At 38.8% G+C, this 20,691-nt stretch overlaps 1 protein-coding gene across 1 annotated transcript; it reads left to right on the top strand.

The window, feature by feature from the left end:
* The first annotated feature begins 378 nt into the window (after window positions 1-378).
* LOC118566224 (adhesion G protein-coupled receptor F5-like) lies at window positions 379-20,392 on the top strand. Its single transcript, XM_036147651.1, has 7 exons — window positions 379-412; window positions 5,059-5,223; window positions 5,319-5,517; window positions 5,650-6,725; window positions 6,827-6,868; window positions 19,619-19,805; window positions 20,319-20,392. The coding sequence occupies exons 2-7, from the start codon at window positions 5,113-5,115 to the stop codon at window positions 20,390-20,392; spliced, it is 1,689 nt and encodes a 562-aa protein (XP_036003544.1). The 5' UTR covers window positions 379-412; window positions 5,059-5,112.
* The last annotated feature ends 299 nt before the right edge of the window (window positions 20,393-20,691 follow it).

Genomic DNA, 20,691 nt, shown 5'->3' with positions numbered 1-20,691 from the left:
GTTCACAGTGGCTGGTGAAGACCCAGGCTGCATCAAGTATGAATATCCTATGCAAAGCTGCAGTGAATCAAATAAACAATTCACATGCGTAGTTACTGAAGATGAGACTTATAAAGAGACAACAACGCTCAGATTTTTTACTGATTGTAAGAACCGCATATGAAACATGAAATATTTTGGTCTGTTTTGTTCTACTTTTCTTTTAAATTCTATTTTTCTTTTACACATTTAAGCGGTTGTGTGTGACAATGAAGAGTATGGGACTGGACGAACTGGTGATTCAGCAACCGCATTATGTGCTGATGGTTTGGAGGGGTTCAAGACTGCCGAGTGTCTGAAATCAGGAAAGTGGAAACTTGTGGAGGACACCTGTATTGTAACGAAGATCAAAGAATTACTTACTGATTCAGTGGTAGGTAGCTCTTTACTGTAGAATTGCAGTCTGATTATGCTTTTTGACAGGATGTGTTAACTTTATGAATCTTTTCACACATTACAGTCAGTTTAACTGACTAATATGTGGAAGAAAAACTTGCAATTAATAATATCTCCTTCTATATAGTTTTCTCTTAATAATCAGCTCAGTATGTGAATTACTTCTCAGTCAACCAATACAAATTTCAACCCAGTGTCACTGAAAAATGTGTAATATCCACGTTGGTCCACAAGGGGAAATGTAGGATTGTCACAATTTGGCTCTTCAATGCGTGTCAGGCTTGCGTGTTGGCCGATTCATTTACATTGGCCTGCAACTAGGGCACGTGACAATCAAGTTTTCCCAAACGAAGAAACAGAACATGGTTGCCATTGCCTGTAGAAAAGTAAAATATAAAGAAAAACTACTCTGTTTATATAATCTTTTATTGTCTTTTATCTTTTATTGTCACCATGTTTTACTATGGTGAAATTACCTTTGAGACACCGGCTTAGTATACACACAAATACCATGACGAACATACACATAAGACTTAGTATTTACAGTTTTTTTTTCCACACAAGTTCGTATCAGACTCCAAGAGCTCTGATATCAGTCCCTTTGTGAGTGATATGAGCGATGTCACATGGATTAGTCCCTCGTTCATGAATAGTAATGAGGTAATTTTTGTGCAGTGATCCTGAGGCTTCATTTACAGAAATGTACAATTTGATACTCTGAGAATCAGTGTGTGCAAATAGGCAATAACAGTAGTGTGATTGTAACATCGATGGACCACAAACGTCGCAGCAGGGGCGATGGCCCTGACACTCTTGGAAAGAAGCTGTTTGAGTTTAGTAGTTCAGAAATTCATGATTCTGAAGTGTTTACCTGATGAGAGAGGGGCAAACAGTGTATTGCCTGGGTGGGTGGGATCTATGGAGATGTCGAGCCCTAGACAAACTTACATTTATTAGTTTTGTCACAATATTATTTCAGAAAGTGTAAATAATATTTTGTTTAGTAGTGTCTCTAACCCAACCCTATCCCTAACCCATTTGTTAAGGCTGTTTCAATGAGAGCTGCTTTCTTTTTTGTCAACACGCAATCATAATACAAAGTGCCAGGGGGCTTTTTTAAGGAGATACATATTTCATGTGCCATTATATGCACTATTACATGTAAACCAGAGGTTCAAATAAACAAAATGTGATGTGCGGTGTCAACTGGCAAGTGACTATTGTGTATATAAGTTACATAATTTTTAGGGATAAAGGTCACATAACAATACACGTATTATAGCCATGGGGTAACCACGGGTTCTGTTATAATACTATTATGTCCTGTGAACCAAACATCACTCATGCTGGTCTTGATGGGACAATCTTTCCATTATACATTCCCTGATATAAAGCAGTCTAAAGGTAATTTGAGCATAGTGTCTACAAGCTGGAACGAGGCAGATCGAACATCTTAAATAAGCTTTTGGGTCCTTCAGTGGTTGTAGCAAGATGCTGCAGATCTTTTCTGTTGTGTAGTGTGTTGTCTCTTCAGCCATTATTTTCTGGGGCAGCATCAGAGTAATTGACTTGAAGAAGGCTTGTTGAGCTTCTTCTTTTTCAAAAAAAAAAAAGACAGCCGGCTCTGTTCTGGGGACTCATCTAGAACCTCTGGAGAGGATTTTAAATGGAAGCATTCTTCCTAAATCAAGACCATTATGGACAACCCTGAGCATCCTCTTAATCAGATTGGCCTAAAACAACAGAGTTTCTTCAGAAAGAAGCGTCTCCAGATCCACTGTAAGATAGACCCCTACAGAAGATCCTTCCTACATGCAGCCATGAACAGCTAAATAAAGAAACTCCAACAACAGTTAAACAAACTTAATTTTCCTTTGGGATTAAGAATGTACTTTTTTCTTAAATTGAATTTAAAACATTGAATAAGTAAATACACATTACAGTTATAGTTTTATTTTACACAATAAGTGATTAAAATTTGTCCTTAATTCTAAATGTCCTTGAAAAATGCTGAGCAAAGATTTATCTGTTGTAGCAGCTATGGAACTGACTGCACTTTGACATGTAAACATTTCTGCAAAGGAAAAGGTTTTCACAACAACAATGCTGTTTATGCTGTTATGTGGAAGTTTAATTTAATATATGATCATGTTTATAAAGTTATACCTCCAGCTGTTTTACACATTAACTTTACACATTTAGCATAAGTGTGATTGACATTCACCAGCCTATAGCACATGCACATGCATTACCAAATGAGAACCAATACCACTATGTTTATATATGAGTGTTTCATTAGACATAAGCCTCTCCTTATAGGAATGAAATAGATACGGGCCTAGTATGACTGAATGAGGATTTTGGGATCTATCTGCTTGCACATTCCTAGAAATTACTTTAAGAAAGTTAAAAGTTCACCTTAAAAGTCAAGGGTATTATGAGAGTCTAGGTGTCTCACATGCAAAGGGGTCTACAATTTGGCAAAATTCAAAAACTCGACATATATTGGGAAATGTATTCCCCATCCATCTTAATAATGGAAATTAGATGTTCTAATGATTTATATGTTCAAGTGTGTATAGAATCAAGCACCAGGCATGCAGACTATATCTATCTACACTTCCTGAAACAATATTATGGAAATATTATGCATACTTTTGCTAAAAATGTCATAAAAATATAAAGAATTGCAGATCCTGTCTTTAAACATTGCATTTTCTTCTATAAGTATGGCGGATGGATATAGAGCAGGGGTCAGCCAACGTGGTGCCCACCAGGTAGCCCACAAGGATCATATGTGGTGCCCACAAGCCTGTTAAAAAAAAGCACATCCCTCCAGTGAGCTGCAATCAAAATGCGATTTTATTCAGTTGCTCTTCTCTTTTAATCATACTTGTCTTTACATAGATTTTAAAATGATAAAAATATTAAAAACTTTATAATTTATATTATGTAAAGTTAAGGAGAGCTTAGACACTTGTAGTTCAAAGGTCAGTACTGGTAGCCCTTCGTACCGATGAAGTACCCCTCAGTTTAAACAAGGTTGGTGATCTCTGATTTAGACTAAATGCAATGCACCTCATTTTTGGTCTGGACTACATGTGGTAGAACATTGAAGCCTTCGGCGAAACTAACAATTGAAAGGTTGTCTACCTCTCGTGAACAAAGACTCTAAATATATTATATAAATGTTTTGCTAAAGATGTCAGCAAAATGCATAGAACTGCAATGTTTGTCTTAAATATTGATTTTTATGAACATGGAAGTCCACGCACGTTGGTGATATAACTGGCTGCCTCCCTGGCAACTGCCTGGCAATGTGATGTGACTGCTTCACCTCTTTCTAAGAAGCAATTACATTTTCGGCGAAGCTAAAAAATTAAAGGTGGTCTAACTTCCGTGAATGACGATTATAAATATATTATGAATACATTTTGCTAGAGATGTCAGCAAAAATACATAGAACTGCAATGTTTTGCTTGAATATTGCTTTTTCTGAATGCGGAAGTCTGTGCACGTCGGTGACGTAACTAGCTGCGTCCTTGGCAAGCGCCAACAGTGTGACATGACTGCTTCATGCACAGACATTGAACAACCATGAAAAGAAAATTCTCTATTATATGCACAATATTTTATACTGTTGAAATAAATAATTGGACATGTACACAACACCAGTTGTAAGTTGTTAAAGAGATTTCTGTTTCTATGGGTGTGTGAGACAAATGTTCTTTCTCAGCTGTTATCCATCATTTAATGATTTTATGTAATAAGGAATCATCACCGTATCTCCAACATTGTGCTTTCACTAAGTTATTCTCAAGTAATTAAGAGACACTTGAGTTGTGCTTGAAAATAATAATCTGCATCTGTTGTGGGTCAGAAAACAAGAAAAGTATTTTATTTCCTTTTGACAGCCCTTTAAACTCATTTATGCATGAACTGTTAAAACACTTAGACCAAAACAGGATTTCATATTGAGCTTTCATTGTCCCATGACTTGTTGGGGGATTCATCTACTGGAAAATAAACGTTTATGCTTACAATATTTATACTCTTTGAGAATCATTCTGGTTGAAATAAATCGGAGGCAACTACACTTTTGCTCAGTTCTTTCTGAAAACGTTTCAGCTCCTATACAGGAGCCTTTGTCAGTTATGGTGGCTCGCACTTGAGCAAACTGCAGTTGGTGTGCAGCTGTTTTTAAAGGACATGGAGGCCATGGCACCACTGCTGGTGTATCTGTCTGGATCAGGTGATGATTCAAGTGACCAAATACGGCACTCACACCAAGCAATAGCTCCTAATGACCAAGGACAGTGACGGGTGGGTCATTCATTTGCATCTGATTTAGAATGCGCCTAGGAGGAAGGGACTCCATGTTCTTTAAAAACAGGGCACCAACTGCAGGTTGCTTAAGTGCAAGCCACCAGAATTGATAAAGAATTATCAAAACATATTCAGAAAGAACTGAGTGACAGTCCGGTTGCCTCCGATTTAAGCCTGTTTGTGGTTGCGATGACTCGGATAACTGAGAATTGGAACATGCATTTTGGTTGAAATGCTGCTCAACGTTCTTCTTTGTCCAACTTTGGTATCTTCCTTTTGATTGTTTCATTTTCTCAGGATCTGAAAGAACAAGAGATTCAGGCATTTACAACAAATCTAAGTAAGGCTGTCATGGATGAAAAAGAGGAAATTTCTAAATCTTCAGCAACAATATCAGCTATTGTTAATATATTAGATAAAATCTCAAGTGTTTCAAAAGAAGTCGATAAAGATGTCATGCAGGTATGTCAACTGTTCTTATCCATTTTCCATTCATATATTCTTTAGGACATGTACAGGTAGGTGTGTTAATATTTTACCCTATTTTCTATCTACAGAATGTGCTAGATACTGTTGACATCATCATTAGTGATGACGCAAAAGAGTCCTGGGACTTTCTGAACACGAATCAAACCCAAAATTCCAGCTCTCAACTTCTGGGTTCACTGGAGACAATCTCTGACAAATTGACTGGAAAATTAGATTTAATTACTCAACGGATCAAGCTGGACAGAACTGAATTCAGCAATTCTTTGAGTGAACAATTGACTTCCAATGTATCTATCAGCCTTCCAAATACAGGGCCCAAAAATATCTTTATTACCACCATTGTATTTTCCACGCTTCACAATGTGATGCCAGCACGGAATTCTTCATTTAACTTGACAGTTTCCAACACTAACAGCAATGCAACCAAACCTGAAAATACCATCAATGCTGCTGTTCTGCTTGTCAAAATAAACGAAACAATTCGCAACGTCACCTTAAGCTACAACAAGCTCAATACCACCCTGGAACTGAACCCACAGTGTGTCTTCTGGAATTTTAACCTCTTAGATAAACGTGGTGCCTGGGATGATGAGGGCTGTAAGTTTGTTTCAGACATAAATGATACTGTAACCTGCACCTGCAACCACCTCACCTCTTTCTCAATTCTGATGTCAACTGATATTCCTGAATCAATCAGAATATTACTGGATATAATGACTTATATTGGAGTTGGGATATCAATGATCAGCCTACTTATTTGTCTCCTTATTGAAGGAATTGTATGGAGAGCCCTAACCAAAAATAGCACTGCCTTCATGCGCCATGTTGCCATTGTTAACACGGCACTGTCCCTGCTGATTGCTGATATCTGTTTCATCATTGGAGCCTCTATTGCAAAGAACCCAAAAGAAAACCCAGATGAGGACTACTATAAAGTGCCAGTGGGACCGTGTAGTGCAGCAACCTTTTTCATGCACTTTTTCTATCTTGCCATGTTCTTTTGGATGTTTGTTTCAAGCCTCCTGCTCTTATATCGAACAGTCATGGTCTTCTCCCAAATGTCCAAATGGGCCATGTTTGCTATTGGCTTAACTGTGGGATATGTTTGCCCTCTGATTATAGCTGTTACTACAGTTGCTGCCACTGCACCTGGGAATGGATACGTGAGGGAAGATCAGGCTTGTTGGCTAAACTGGACTAAGACTATGGCCCTCTTGGCCTTAGTGATCCCTGCCTTGACCATAGTTGTGTTCAATATTTTAGTAATAATTGTGGTCTTGTACAAGATGCTGAGAAGAAGAAGTACGGGAAACACAGCCCAGGCAGATGAAAAACACGCCTTGGTAGTCATTATCAGATGTGTGGCTATACTAACTCCTTTATTTGGACTGACCTGGTGTTTGGGAATTGGAACCATGTTGGACCCAACAAATGCAGGGATTCATATTGCATTTGCTTTCTTCAATTCACTCCAGGTATTTTAACATAATAAGAAATAGGACACCAATTTATTGATGATATGTAATTTACTTTTTTGTTGTGCTTTGTTACTAAAGTAGTGTTTGAACTTCCTCAGGGTTTCTTTATTTTAGTGTTTGGGACATTATTTGACTCCAAGGTATGTTGAATTCACACAAGTAATTTTTGCTGCAAAAATGAATACCTTCTCTGCAGAAGGTATGCACAACTGTAATAGGCAATCTCACAATTGAATATATCTTACAACATATCTCAAGAGAATTTGGGGGTGGAGACTGTTAGTTTGAGTTTTACAGCTTTGCTTAGAGCACACACACTTCACTGCAATTGTGTATATTTATTTGTTTTATTTATATTTTTGGGGGATGTGTTATTAAATGCAAGCTGACAGGAAAAATGAGCTGAGGGAGGGGGAAGATATGTGACAAAGAACAGCAGACCAGAGTCAAACCTATATCTATATATGGAAACCTAAATATATCCATGCAAAGGTGTAAGAGTATGGGTGGTGTTGGTGCCTAGCTCCAGCAGTTATTGGGCGAAAGGCAGGGTATACCCTGGACAGGTCACCAGTACATCACAGTATTGTTTCAAGGGTTCCATGACATGTTGTTTCAAGTGATCAGAGGGCATTTGTCTGGCATCTGTCATAACCTCAAAAGGGTACGCTTTTAAGGTCAATAGTTTAAAGTAGGTCAATGTAGTTTGGGACTAGGAAACAGGGAGGCTGAGAAGTGGGATCTCTCTATTATTGGAACACACCCTCCAGTCACCACCACACTTGTCTGCCACTCCAGCAATGTTGTCCTAGTTCTCCATGTGACATTGAGGAGGCGTGCCATCCATGACAGCCCCACAATGTCCAGAACCCTTGAAAAACTCAGGCCAAAGGTCATCCACACCTGGCGCCTTGCTGCCAGGGAGCTTTTTAACTACCTTGGTGACCTCTGCCACAGTGATGGAATTGGGTTCTCCCAATTCCTCAGGGTTCTGCCTCATCCACATGGGACATGATGACTGGGTTAAGGAGATCCTCAAAGTGCTCCTTCCACTGTCTGACAATGTCCTCAGTCCAGGTCTGCAGGTTCCCTCCCAAAGCATAAACAGCTTGGCATGTTCCCTGTTTCTCTTTGCTTGAACGGAGGCCAACTGAAAGTTTCTCTCCATAGTTTATCAAGATCCATAATGAGTTCCAGATCACAGATCTAACCCATAGAACAAGTAAAAAAACAAGTAGCTCATATTTCTACATTATGTCCCTAGTTAAAGATGAGGAAATTAACTTAGCTAAGACAAGAATAAATTTCCTCTTTTGTCCGGGACAATTTTTTCCCTAATGCTTTTTGACATGAATTGTTAATTGGATTTCTCAGTGAAATTTTTGTCTTTTTGCAGATCCGTTCTTTTGTTTTACGAAAAGTACCTACTTTAAGCTCTACTTCTAACCAAACAAGGGTAAGTTCTGATTTAAAAACATTAGATAAAATTTCACATTATCAGTAATCCAAAAGGTAAAACTGATCAAGCTGTGAAAAAACTATTAACATTTATTGATAAAGAACTTGAGATAGACCTGGGATTTCATTAAATACAAATTTCATTTCATTAAATACAAAACATTTTGCCACAACAATTTGTTCCACACCTACTTTCTACTTTAGAGCACAAGTGCTGGGATTTCCTCCAATAGCGGACTAAATATCATAAGCCGCCTTCGTGGAAGGAGTAAGTTGTTTTATATCATTTATCATCCTTTTAAACTAGAATTTAAGATACGTATTCACAAATGTTTTGTTTGTCTTCCAGATATTTACAGAGTTACATCGGCTTCAAACTCAAGCAGCAACTCTGAATCCTCAACCAACACCTAAATCAGTACAAATCATGTGTGCATATTCACACACAAAATTTGTCAAATTCTTTTGTTATAATTTATTTGCTAATGCTGCTTTTCAAATGGTAATTATGGTTAGTGTAGCTTAAATGAATACTTCTGTACCATGATATTATGAAGGAATTTTATGAAAGAATTTTAACACACTGGTATATCACTTGGTTTTACTACATGACAGGCTGCTTTTGTTTCTTTCTTGCCATTATAAAGACTACAGGTGCCCTGTATTTCTGCATGTATGGGGGTTTGTTACACAGGATGTGTAATGCAGGGGGATAGCAATAAAAACTATACAATAACACCCTCCCTGAAAGTCAGCCATTAACACACATTAAACCAGATATAGACAGTAGCGAGAAAATTTGTTAATTAAAAAAAAATTACTAAAAGGATGATATAAGGAATTGAATTTAAATTGTAAATCAACAAAAAAAGACATACACAATGGTATTGCTTTGGAAAGAAGACTAAAAAAGGGAAATAAAAAGTATTATAATTATTAAAACTGTTAAAGCTTAAATTGAAACCTCAGTGAAGGATTCATTAAAATAGAAATGCATGTAAAATGTGGGTCATGATTTTACTTCTAACCCAAAGATGTAAACATTAGTGGAGTTGCAGAGTCTATTAATAGCTTGCTGTGGAACTTTTCTGGTGGATTATTAACATGTCCTATGAAAAATTTGTTGTTGGAATACAACAACCTATTTTGGAATTACTAATTAACCACTTTGTGTAATTAAGGGTTACTTTTAAGTGTTAAAACATTTAAAGTAGTTATTTTTATGTTGGAAATAACAACCCACTTCAGTAAGGCAGTTTTGGCCAAAAACACCCTTTAACATAGGCCTATCAATTTAATAAGTACGTAATTAGTTTTGGAAACCTTTTATTTTCTTATACTCATAGTTTGAAACTAATTTTGCTGTAATGTAAAGTTGGCCCTGCAATTAAGGAGGGAAAAGAGCATCTTAATTAATTTATAAGGTTTACAATTTAGTTGCTGCTAGTTTTTGCCCGATTTTCTAAAGAGTGTTTTTTCCACTGATGTTCTTATTTGTTATAACCCACAATTATTTAGCTGTGTTAATATAAATAATAGCTCATCAATTTATCTGCTGTAGTAATTATTTCATAAGAGCGATGCCCTAGTGTCAAATTGTGTCATGATTTGAGTTTTTGTTATGGTTTGATTTTGTTGTTTTATGTTATTAGTCAGGGTTCTGTAAGCTTTTAGTTCAGTTTGGTTTACCTGCCAGGCCACTTACCTGTCTTAGTTTGTTTTGTGCCATAGTGTGGGCTCTGGGGTTATTTGGTATTTTGATTCTGTGTATGTTATCAGTTTCATTTACTATCTGACATGTTTTTCTGTTATTGTTTTGGTTTCTGGCTTGCTTCTTTTTTCTGTTGGGAACTCGGCACTGATGGCTGGTTTGATTGTTCTCTTTACACACCTGCTCTGCTCCACCCCTCCTGCAATTATCTTTTACTGGCTTCACCTGGTCTCAGCTCTATATAATCCCTGTTCAGTCAGTCATCAGTTCCAGTTTGTCGGCTCTTGTTTTTCCGTAAGTCTGATCCAGCGTCTATAGTTACCTGTCGATCCTTTCCTTATTTGTTCCAGCGTTCTGAGCCATTCTGTTACCTGATTTCTGTTTACTAGTGATGGTGAGATGAAGCCTTATGAGGCATTAAACCACTTGAGCCAACTGGTTCGAGAAAGGGTTCATTTCTTGGAGTTTCATGTGCACACGGAACCACCTACTGGCCAGGTGTATAATCACAGCCAGCTGTATCTTAACACGTGTTATGCATTGATTTTTGTCTATTATGGCTCTTGGGAATGACTTCACAAAAGGTGTAGGACGAAATCATTTGTCTACATAAATTGTGTATACACACATGTGTATAATAAAATATTGTTTGAATGTATTCTCTGTGTGTAATTATTCCCAAAATAGTAGTGTCATGTGATATGGCATGGTGTGTAATAATCAGACCTCTCAACTTTGATCAAAAGTTAAGAGTGAGATTATGCTAATTTTGGGGGCGGGCGGGCGGGGGGTTATGATCAACAGTTTCCCCTCACCAGCAACACTGAAGCACACAGAGGTTCACGCTGCGTCTTTACGCACGATCCTGCTTCTGATGTCTCCCTCTTTTCAGCTCAATGCACTTCTAGACTGTTACAGTTTATAACATTCTCATCACCTTTCACAGCGACAGGTTTCTCAGTCAGTCGCCGCGCTGACCAGACAAATCTCTATTGCTCTCGTCAGTGCGCTCTAGGCGGTGCGGTGGGCGGATTTTACCCCCGTTGGTGCGCTGCGGGGAAAATGCATAACTAAATACTGTAAAGGGCTCCTATAAAGGGAACAGGGGTATGACAGGTCTGAGATGAAGCCCCCGATGTTACAAGTTCTTTAAAATGACCCTTAAAAGTACGCACCTGAATTAAAGCGCGAGGCAGGAGCCCACCGAAGCGCCACTGATTCTATGTTGTTAAAAACAAAAGAGCATTAAACACAGCTAGTAACTCTTCTATTGACTTTAACTGGCACACGTTGCTACCGATGTGAGGACATTAAACGTAGTGATTCACGTTTTGAATGGTGAACGGTGATAAAAGCACCTGCTCTGAGGGAAAGGAGGGGGGAGCAAGCGCTGAGGCACAGACATACGGTGCATGTAGTTATAAATTGCAGAATTAATAAAAACGAAACTTAGAAACAGACCAAGTGGCGTTTTAAATTGCATCTGGTTAGCAGAACTGTTTTATGATCCAGCGTGCAGCCACAACTGGTTCTGAATGAACCGGTCATCTGGCAAAATCTGAGCCACTTCCCGAAGCAGTCACGTGGTACAGCCGGGCAGCGAGGCTTCCATAGACATAATATAAGAGTAGACGCGTCATTGGGCGCAAGTTCGCACGTCAACGTCACCGCCATTTTGTATGTGGCAGAAAAAAGTTGAGTTCTGTTATTGTGAACGTGGATCAGAGAAGATGCCTCATTCCTGTGCTGCAATAAATACACACACACACACACACACACACACACACACACACACACACACACACACACACACACACACACACACACACACACACACATATATATATATATATATATATATATATATATATATATATATATATATATATATATATATATATATTTGTGTGTATGTGTTATGAATATAAGGATCAATTTGTTAAATATAAAATTGTGGTCTTCATTATTTCATAAAACCATGTCACATGTGAACCTTTAGGAACAGACTTTTTGGGTGAGTATTAAAGAGGTAAAATTAATAACATGAGGAAAAAAAGTCCTAGGTGAATAAAGTAAAAATAAACAAACAAACACAAAAGTGATAATGTTATGATAAAAACATCATATTATGAGAATTAAGGGGGAACATTTCCAGAATAGTCACAGTTTGCAGAATTATTTCACTCCTGGAGTAATAGGGCCAGGTTAGATTATTTTAAATATTTTTATTCTTTACGAGAATAAATTCAGGAGAATTAAGCTAAAGGGATACGAAAATAAACTTGTAATATTACAAAAAAAATACTACGAATACAAAGTATATTCAGAGATTAAAGTCCCTCTGATACTGTTTAAGTGACTGAGTAACTGCAGATTTGCCACATTTAAGATGGCGGACGCTCTGACGCATCGCAGCATAGGCAGAACCCGCCCAACGACGCGTCTACTCTTATATTATGTCTATGGAGGCTTCGACCGTCATCGTTTTCGGCAAGCCTCGATACGCGCTTTACGGAAACGCCCCCTCCATTACTCGACACAAGCCTCGAAGCCTCGGCACATCACGTAACATCACTACTGTTTACCCAACCTGATCCTGTTCCTGTCTAGTAGTGCTCGTCTGTTCCTAGTCCTCCTGCTTAGTTTATTTGTTGCCAACCTCGGACCTGGGCCCCGTTCTTCGTACGTTGCTTAAAACATCCAAGATCAAATGAGACATCCAAGATGATTTCAACCGGCTAATCATGATCCGGCTAATTGGGTTCTTCAAACACACCTGTTGTTTATGATTAGTATGGCTGGATTGAGTTATCTCAGATAACTGCGCGTTCATGCGTCGCTTTAAAAGGGGAAATGTATTGATAGTAAAAAACAATGATCAGCAATGCTGCTCAGCATGGCCAAAAAACGACCACAGTTTTTCTCCTAATCAGAACACAAGTTTTTAATAAGTGCTGTCCATGTTAGATGTTTCCATCACTTTCTACAGAATGTATTTTTGCATTTTAATAATTTCATATTTAATTTGTTATTTTATGTCACAGCCTTAACGGGAGCCACTAGAACATGGGGGAAAAAAGTGAAGTACAAGAATATTCTACAAAATGGTAGCCTTTAATTCTTATACTGTATTTTAAAAAGCAACTTCTTCCTCTTTTGCCACTGTTAAATTATGTGTTTGTCTGTTTATAACAGCCACTAAAAAAAGGCTGAAAAAAACAGGTTCATTTTACTTTTGTTGTATCAGGCACGTTTCACCCTTTTTCTTTCCCAAAAAATGACACAGGGTGCCATTCGTTCCCTGTATAAACGGCTTCTTCAACAAAAAAATAGTATTTTGACCTGAAAAAAACACAAATTAAGGGGAGAAATTGAACTCCACAACTTGAAAAAGAGAAAAATTGCACTAGAGATTGAGTTGATTCAAAAGGACTTTCCGAGTAAGTTCTAATACACCATTTGACAGTAGTATTGCTGACTTTATATAACTATCTCTTATTGCAGACAAAATATGATTTGCTGTCTTTTCTTTATAAAGAATTGTTTAACTAAAACGACAGGAACTAAGAATTATTTATTTCGTCTTTTATTAAACATTAAAAAATGGTGTTCCACAACGGGGATAAGTGATAAGTCGTTTGACACAACGACACCTGTCGCCTGTGTTATCCTAGCGCAGCAGGTCTTGGTGATATCACAGTAAATTGGGCAAAAGTCTGGGCTATTTCTACCCTGCGATGGACTGGCGACCTGTGCAGGTTGTACCCCGCCTCTCGCCCATTGACAGCTGGAGATAGACACCGGCACCCCTCGAGAACCCAGCAGGGATATGTTAGAAAATGAATGATGGATGGTCTGGGCTATTTCTTTTTCCTTGCCATAAAGGTCTTTACCAACTGGGGCCAGAAAATGCTATTATTGGGCTTTCTTCGTCTAGAAACAAATGTTTACAACCCTTTACAGGCGCAGCCATGATAAACTGTTAAACTCGCTCAGCTGACAATACATCGATCTGATTGGCTGAGCAGCAAAAATCGAATCACATGACCTCTTGGACCGGAGCGCAACAGTTTAGATTTTTTATCAGCGATAACTTATTAATGTGCAAGTGAAAACGTGGAAACATTGGTGTTTTGAGATCAATGTGTAGCAACTTTTCCCGGTGGAAGAAAGTTGCCCCCTGACAGTTCATACGAAACTTCTTAAGGAGACGTCCTACAGATTCTGGCCCATGGACTATTGGTCAGTGGCGGCTGGTGCTAAAAAAACTGAGGGGGGCGCACACAAACAAACAAATGAAAAACAAACAAAGCAAATCTTAAAAAATAGCACTATTTGAACATGAATTTTGCCCTCCTTTCCTTCTGCCCAGCAAATTTCTCAATTATATTCTTAATTGTTAAAGTCAGTCATCTCTGTGACTAGTCTTTCCTCCATTGACAACATGGCCAATGCATTCAGCCTGTCCTGAGTTATTGAGTTTCTCAGAAAAGTCTTGATTCTTTCAGAGTTGAAAAGCACCTTTTAGCTTCTGCTGGTCATGGGTGTGGTGATGAGGATCTTCAAGAGCCTGACAGTTTCTGAAAAGACTTCTTCTAGATTGTTTTCCTGATTTTAATAACATTTGCTGCCATTTTTTAAGGCTGTGTTATGAAATGTGTTACAGCATTTTTGTGGGACAAGATTATACAAAATTCAGTAACCAAATGTTTTATTCCCCATTACCCATAAACTTCAGTACAACTTAAATAATAAAATATCTTGCTGACAAACATTACATCAACATACCTACACAGCATAGACACAACTAAAGGTATTTCTAACTACAAAGCACATCTTCCTAATATATTAAATAACATTACTATAAACCAGTGTAACAGTGATTTTCCACAACAACTCACCTCTGCAGCAATCCTTTCATGGTCTTCTACACTGAGTATCCAACGCTTCTTCACTGGCTGACTATTACCTACACTGCTTTGTCCAACCATGGAGTAGAGAGATCACTTGCCTGCTGCTGAATTTGTAAATTAAGACGATCCGGTCCAAGCTCCTTTATTTTTCTTCAAGTGAACGCTTTGTAAAAGCATTTTTTTGTAAAGACAAAACAGAATTTTCTCTCATTTTGAAACTACTCAACTTTGCAGCTGAGCTGAGTCGAATCGGGGATTGTCCAATCACACAATGTTTTTAAAAAAATTAGCCAGTACTGACACTCTACCAGTAATGACGCAACAGAATAGGTGTGTCCGGGACACAGAGCAGTGCGCCCCTGTGAAAAAACCTAGATAACCAATTAAAAGTCAGCCTCAGATCACGTGCTTGCCAAAGTTGACGCGGCTACATTCACTCCCATTAGACCGGCGCCCTGCACATAGGAAGTGTGCACAATGTGAGCAATTAAATAGAATTATGTATTTACTATTTTAATAAATTCTAACATGTCTATTGGACACACAGTATGAATAAATACATTTCTAAGTACTTTGCAGTTCAGAAATCATTTATTATCTAAACGATTTAAAGGGGGCGGCGCCCGAGCGCCCCCTACTGGCCAGCCGCCACTGCTATTGGTGCCATTTTTATTGATCAATGGAAAATTGTCTTATTGCACAATATGAGTGTATTGAAGGGTTGTATTTAATTCAAGGGCTTACTTTTAATCTATAACAGTGGGAACTTTGTTTTAAAGTGACAAATTTTGCCCGGTGATAGACTGGTGACCTGTCCAGGAAAACAGCTGGACACAGGTACCAGCACCCATTGCGACCCCAATAGGGATAAGCGTGTTAGAAAATGGATGGATGAAATGTGTTTAGATGCCGACCTGCATGGAGACTCCTCTCTCTGGCTATTTGTGTTTTACAAAGAGATTACTCATACAATTCCCATTAGGATTGCAGCCAGCAGTTAAAAGGGCTTTAATGCAGAAAAATATTGAATTAATATTTAGAAGGGTAAAATGAAAAAAAGAAGAAAAAAAAGATAGATAGATAGATTACGATGGCGTATTAGGGCCATTTTAGACCAAAAAAAAAGGAAAGTAAATTTCCACCTAAAAACTCAGAAAATTGGAGATTAATTTCACATATTTTCAAGAAAAAAATCGGAAATTTTCTAATTTTGAAAAGTCACAAATCTCTACCTAAAAACTCAGAAGTTTTGAGATTATTTGCACAAATTTTCAAGGGAAAAGGTTGTTCATAGGTTGCACATTTGTGGGGATGTAAATCAAAGGTTTTCATGATTAAAGGAAGATATTTATAACATTTAAACTAGGATATTTTCCAACATTGTTGTCAGAAATTTGCAAGAACAAAACTCTGCAATTTATTAGAAAAAAAAATCCGAAATTTGCTGATATTTTAAAAGCAGATTTTTCTGACAAATGATGCCCGAAGTCCTCTGAGATTGAAGTGGCAAATCAACGAGATGCACTTCTAGACGTTTCCCAAAGTCTGCGGTCGCTACATGTGCTCTCTCTTCCTTGATGAGGTTGACTTCTCTTGGGTGCAGAGTTGACATCATCCGCCTCGGACTTGTCATCGTTTGTGAGGAAGAACCTTCCACATGGCTGCATCAAGTAGGTGTCATTATGCTTCTGCAGTAACTAATGCTTGAGAGTGATAAGTCACTTCTGATTTTCCTCGCAAACAGCTCAGTTAGTCGGTCTTTAGCTAATGCTAATGACATGGTGCTCCGAGCATGGTCTGTTAAGATTTGGCACCAACTTTTGAAATGTTGTTGGACAATGTTCTGATACAAAGACAACTATGTTTTATTCTTCTATATAGACAATGTGCTGGAGTGGTGTGATAAACAACAAATAAGTTGTGCACATCTGTGCAAAGTTGACAGTCAACCTGTTGCCACTTTTAGATATCCACTATTGTGTTACATCTTCACAGAAACGCGCGGAGTGACCACTGTGTTTGAATTTCTTCGTAAGCGCAGAGTTCCAGAAGAAGTCATCAGCCGTTTGGATGAGGAAAAGGTAATAGATGAGAGATCCTTATATGAATTGGAGTGATAATGGTCTTGTCATGATTTCGGCACTGTTGCCTGGTCTAATGTCTCATGTCACACACCTGTTTAGCTCCGCCCATTCCTCATCACTTCAGATCTGTTCCACCTGCTCTCACTAGTATATAACCAAGACCAGACAAGACCAGACAACAGTGCGAGTTTATTTCAAGCATTTTGTGAGACTTATTCCAGCGTTTGTTCTGTTTACCTGATCCCGACCTGATTGCCTCTCGATCTCTGAGCCTGCCTGTTCCTGTCTGATTTTGTTTGCCCGATCTGATTCCTGACATCTGCTTGTCCTGTCTACCTGCTTGATCTCTGCCCTCTGTGTACCGACCAGATTAGTTTCCTGACTACCGAGCTTACCTCCCCTCGTTCAGTCTGTCTGCTGATCTGTGTATCGAACCTGGAACTGTGACTCGACTCCGTCCTGGATTGTCCTTCGGCACCTCACTGGCTCTCTGATCTCTTGGCTCCAAACTTCGACTACGTCCCCAACTTCGTCTTTGGCTTCGCTCTATGGCTCATCCTGCTCACGGTTCTGATCTCCTGCCTGTCCTCCGACTTCCGATACATCTGCCTCTGGGACTCTATGAGCGGCAACCGCCGCACCGGATTGGCGACCCGTCAGCTGGGATCTACCTCTGCTACTGGATCTGAACTGGACATTAAGACCAGGTTAGTGACCGACACGTTTGTGTGCAAACACTTTCAGAGAAGCGTGGTCACTAACCTGTTGTCTCCTCCTGCAGATGCTCCCGCTGTAGACGCTGACACCTCCCGCTCCGTGTCTGGTCTTAATAAACTGTTAAACCCTAACTGTTTGTTTGCCTCGAATACTGGATCCACCTGTTCTGAGCCTAACAGGTCTAGGTTTATGAGTGGTGATTTAGAAAAGATAATAGCACATGAATAAAACATTTATTTTAGCAGGATAACCTCAACACTTTAGGGCATATAGGCCAGTATGTAGGATAAAGAGCCATTTCTGTCCTAGTTGCGAAAGGATGTTTTATACTTTATTTAAAATTACTCGTATTTCCATTCTCCTGTAGCAATTTCTAATCATGATTTGCTAATGTATTTGAATACTCTTTATTTAGAATTAAACAGACTTGATGGGGTGCAAACGTAGATTACCAAAATGTGATTAAGTTGGTATACTGTAATAATAACTATGGGCTCATAAAGGTGTTAGCAGAGAAGCATTATTTATACATGATTTAAAATTATAGTGAAATTGACTGTTTTTTTCTTTAGTCCAAATTTTTTGAATCATTATTCATTTGAGTACATAGCATTAAAATAGAAACTGAAAATGTCCGCTGAAGTATATAAAAAAACTCCATCCAAAAATGTCAGTCATGCCTCACAATGACTTCTTCTAATGTATTTGAATGTGCTTCATTTTGAATTAAACACACTTGTCTATGGTCACAATAATCACGAGAACTTACAAATGCATTACTGTACCAACAAGTTGAAGCCATAATAATTTTTGTCCTCAAATATTTATCAAGCAATCCTTAACTTGGGAATTATTGCAATTCAAAGGTTGTAATTTGTAATAAACATAAGGTGTTCTTAGATTTTATACATGTATAGATCATGACAACAAGTTTTGCATATTTTCTAATATTATTCTCATTTATATCTTACAATTAGCATTTTTCATCAGTAAGGCATGGGGATGATAAACAAAATATTTAAAGTTATTAAATAAATATTCTGCAAAAATGGTAACTTTATTTTTATCTCTTCACAGACTCACATCTGAAATGATGCCCATGACTGATGAGCTAATTAAATTATACTTCTCTATTGAATTTAGTAACAAGGAGATACTAATGTTATTGGCACAGAATCACAGAATAGTGCTAAGTATCCAGACGTTAAAGAGACATTGCCGCGAACTGGGACTGTTCAGAAGAAAACACCATTCAGATCTAGCTGATGTTAAAGCTTTCCTGCAGCAGGAACTACAGCATGATGGACAGATGCAAGGATATCGCTGATTGCATCTTCAGGCAGTTCAGAATAGACTTGTGGTACAGCAGGACACAATACGACAGATCACCGAGTTACTTTATCCTGAGGGTGTGGAATCTAGACGAACTCGTCTTAGACGGCGCCAGTACAACACTAAAGGCCCAAACGCTCTTTGGCACATTGACTCCTATGATAAATTGAAACCCTATGGTATTGGGATTAATGGATGCATTGATGGCTTCAGCCATTTTGTTTTATGGATGGAAGCCTACACAACAAATAATGACCTAAAAGTTGCAGTCAACTATTTTATAGAATGTGCCACACGTGTCCAGAGTGGGTGTCAAGAGAGGATTCGGGAAGACAATGGAACTGAAAATGGACATGTTGCCAACATGCAGGTGTTTCTAAGAAGAAACCATACCGACAGTTTTGCCAAAGACAGCAGTTTCATTTATGGACGGAGCACTGCCAATCAGCACATATAATCCTGGTGGGGAATTCTGAGAAAACAAAGCATTCGGTTCTGGATGAACATATTCAAAACACTTTAAGAGAATGGACATTTCTCTGGGAGCTTTTTGGATAAAAGCTTAGTCCAGTTTTGCTTCCTCAACCTGGTCCAGGTAGACCTCAGTTTTATCATTACTTGTTGCAAACAATAAGCTGCCTATATATTGTCCTAACCCTTTGTTTTTGTCCCTAGAGAGATGTGAATGAAGTAGTGAGAACATGGAATACCCACTATATCAGACCAAAACCTGGACAAGAAGTTGCTGGAGGTCGACCCATCCTCATGTACACAGTCCCTCAGGAGTATGATGCTGAGGACTGTCTTAAAACAGTAGACATGGAGGAGGTTGCGGTATTAAAGGAGGAGTGCACACCCAAGAGTCAGTTTCCGTGTGATGAGACTGTCTTTCAGCTGTGTCTACTACTAATGCAGGAGAGCAGTATTACTTTAAAATCTTTGAACATGCTGATTGATTTTCCAGTTTCTGCATCCTTGCTATTATATGGTGGCAGTGGTATCATAATTATTTTTATTCATTTAAATAATTAATGTTTACTAATGTTAAAACCCTCCTGATGTTTACTAAAACAGTGAAACAGCTCACCCATCTAAGCAATATTATGTTTTTTTTTTTTTTCATGAATTGCCTGGTTAGGGTTCAACAGTGACATGGAACGTGGAATGCCACCTCTCTGGTGGGGAAGGAGCCTGAGCTCGTGCGCAAAGTTGAAAGGTTCCAACTAGAGATAGTTGGACTCACCTCGACGCACCGCTCTGGCTATGGAACCAGTCTCCTTGAGAGGGGCTGGGCATTCTTCCACTCTGGAGTTGCCCCTGGTGAGAGGCGCCGAGCTGGGGTGGGCATACTTGTTGCCCCTCATCTGCACATTAGGGTTCACCCCGGTCAACGAGAGGGTGGCCTCCTTCCGCATTCATGTGGGGGGACAGGTTCTGACTGTTGTTTGAGCTTATGCGCCACACAGCATTTCAGATTACCCACCCTTTTTGGAGTCCTTGGAGGGGGTTTTGCTGGGGGACTTCAACGCTCACGTGGGCAATGACAGTGGGACCTGGAGGGGCGTGGTTGGGAGGAATGGCCCCCCTGATCTGAACTCGAGTGGTGTTTTGTTGTTGAACTTCTGTGCTCGTCATGGATTGTCCATCACAAACTCCATGTTCAAGCATAAGGGTGTCCATATGTGCTCTTGGCACCAGGACACCCTAGGTCGCAGTTCAATGATCGACTTTGTTGTCGTTTCATCTGA

Source organism: Fundulus heteroclitus, chromosome 15 (assembly GCF_011125445.2).
Source record: "Fundulus heteroclitus isolate FHET01 chromosome 15, MU-UCD_Fhet_4.1, whole genome shotgun sequence".
Taxonomy (NCBI): domain Eukaryota; kingdom Metazoa; phylum Chordata; class Actinopteri; order Cyprinodontiformes; family Fundulidae; genus Fundulus; species Fundulus heteroclitus.
Note: the sequence above shows the minus strand (reverse complement) of the source record. Positions and strands in the feature narration are given on the sequence as shown.

What these genes read in the sequence shown, in the direction of transcription:
- LOC118566224 (XM_036147651.1), top strand. Translation starts at nt 5,113, where the DNA reads ATGGATGAAAAAGAGGAAATTTCTAAATCTTCAGCAACAATATCAGCT. An exon ending in TGAATTCAGCAATTCTTTGA is followed by an intron (nt 5,518 to 5,649) that starts GTGAACAATTGA and finishes TTAACTTGACAG; the next exon opens with TTTCCAACACTAACAGCAAT. An exon ending in GGAGGAGTGCACACCCAAGA is followed by an intron (nt 19,806 to 20,318) that starts GTCAGTTTCCGT and finishes TCTGCACATTAG; the next exon opens with GGTTCACCCCGGTCAACGAG.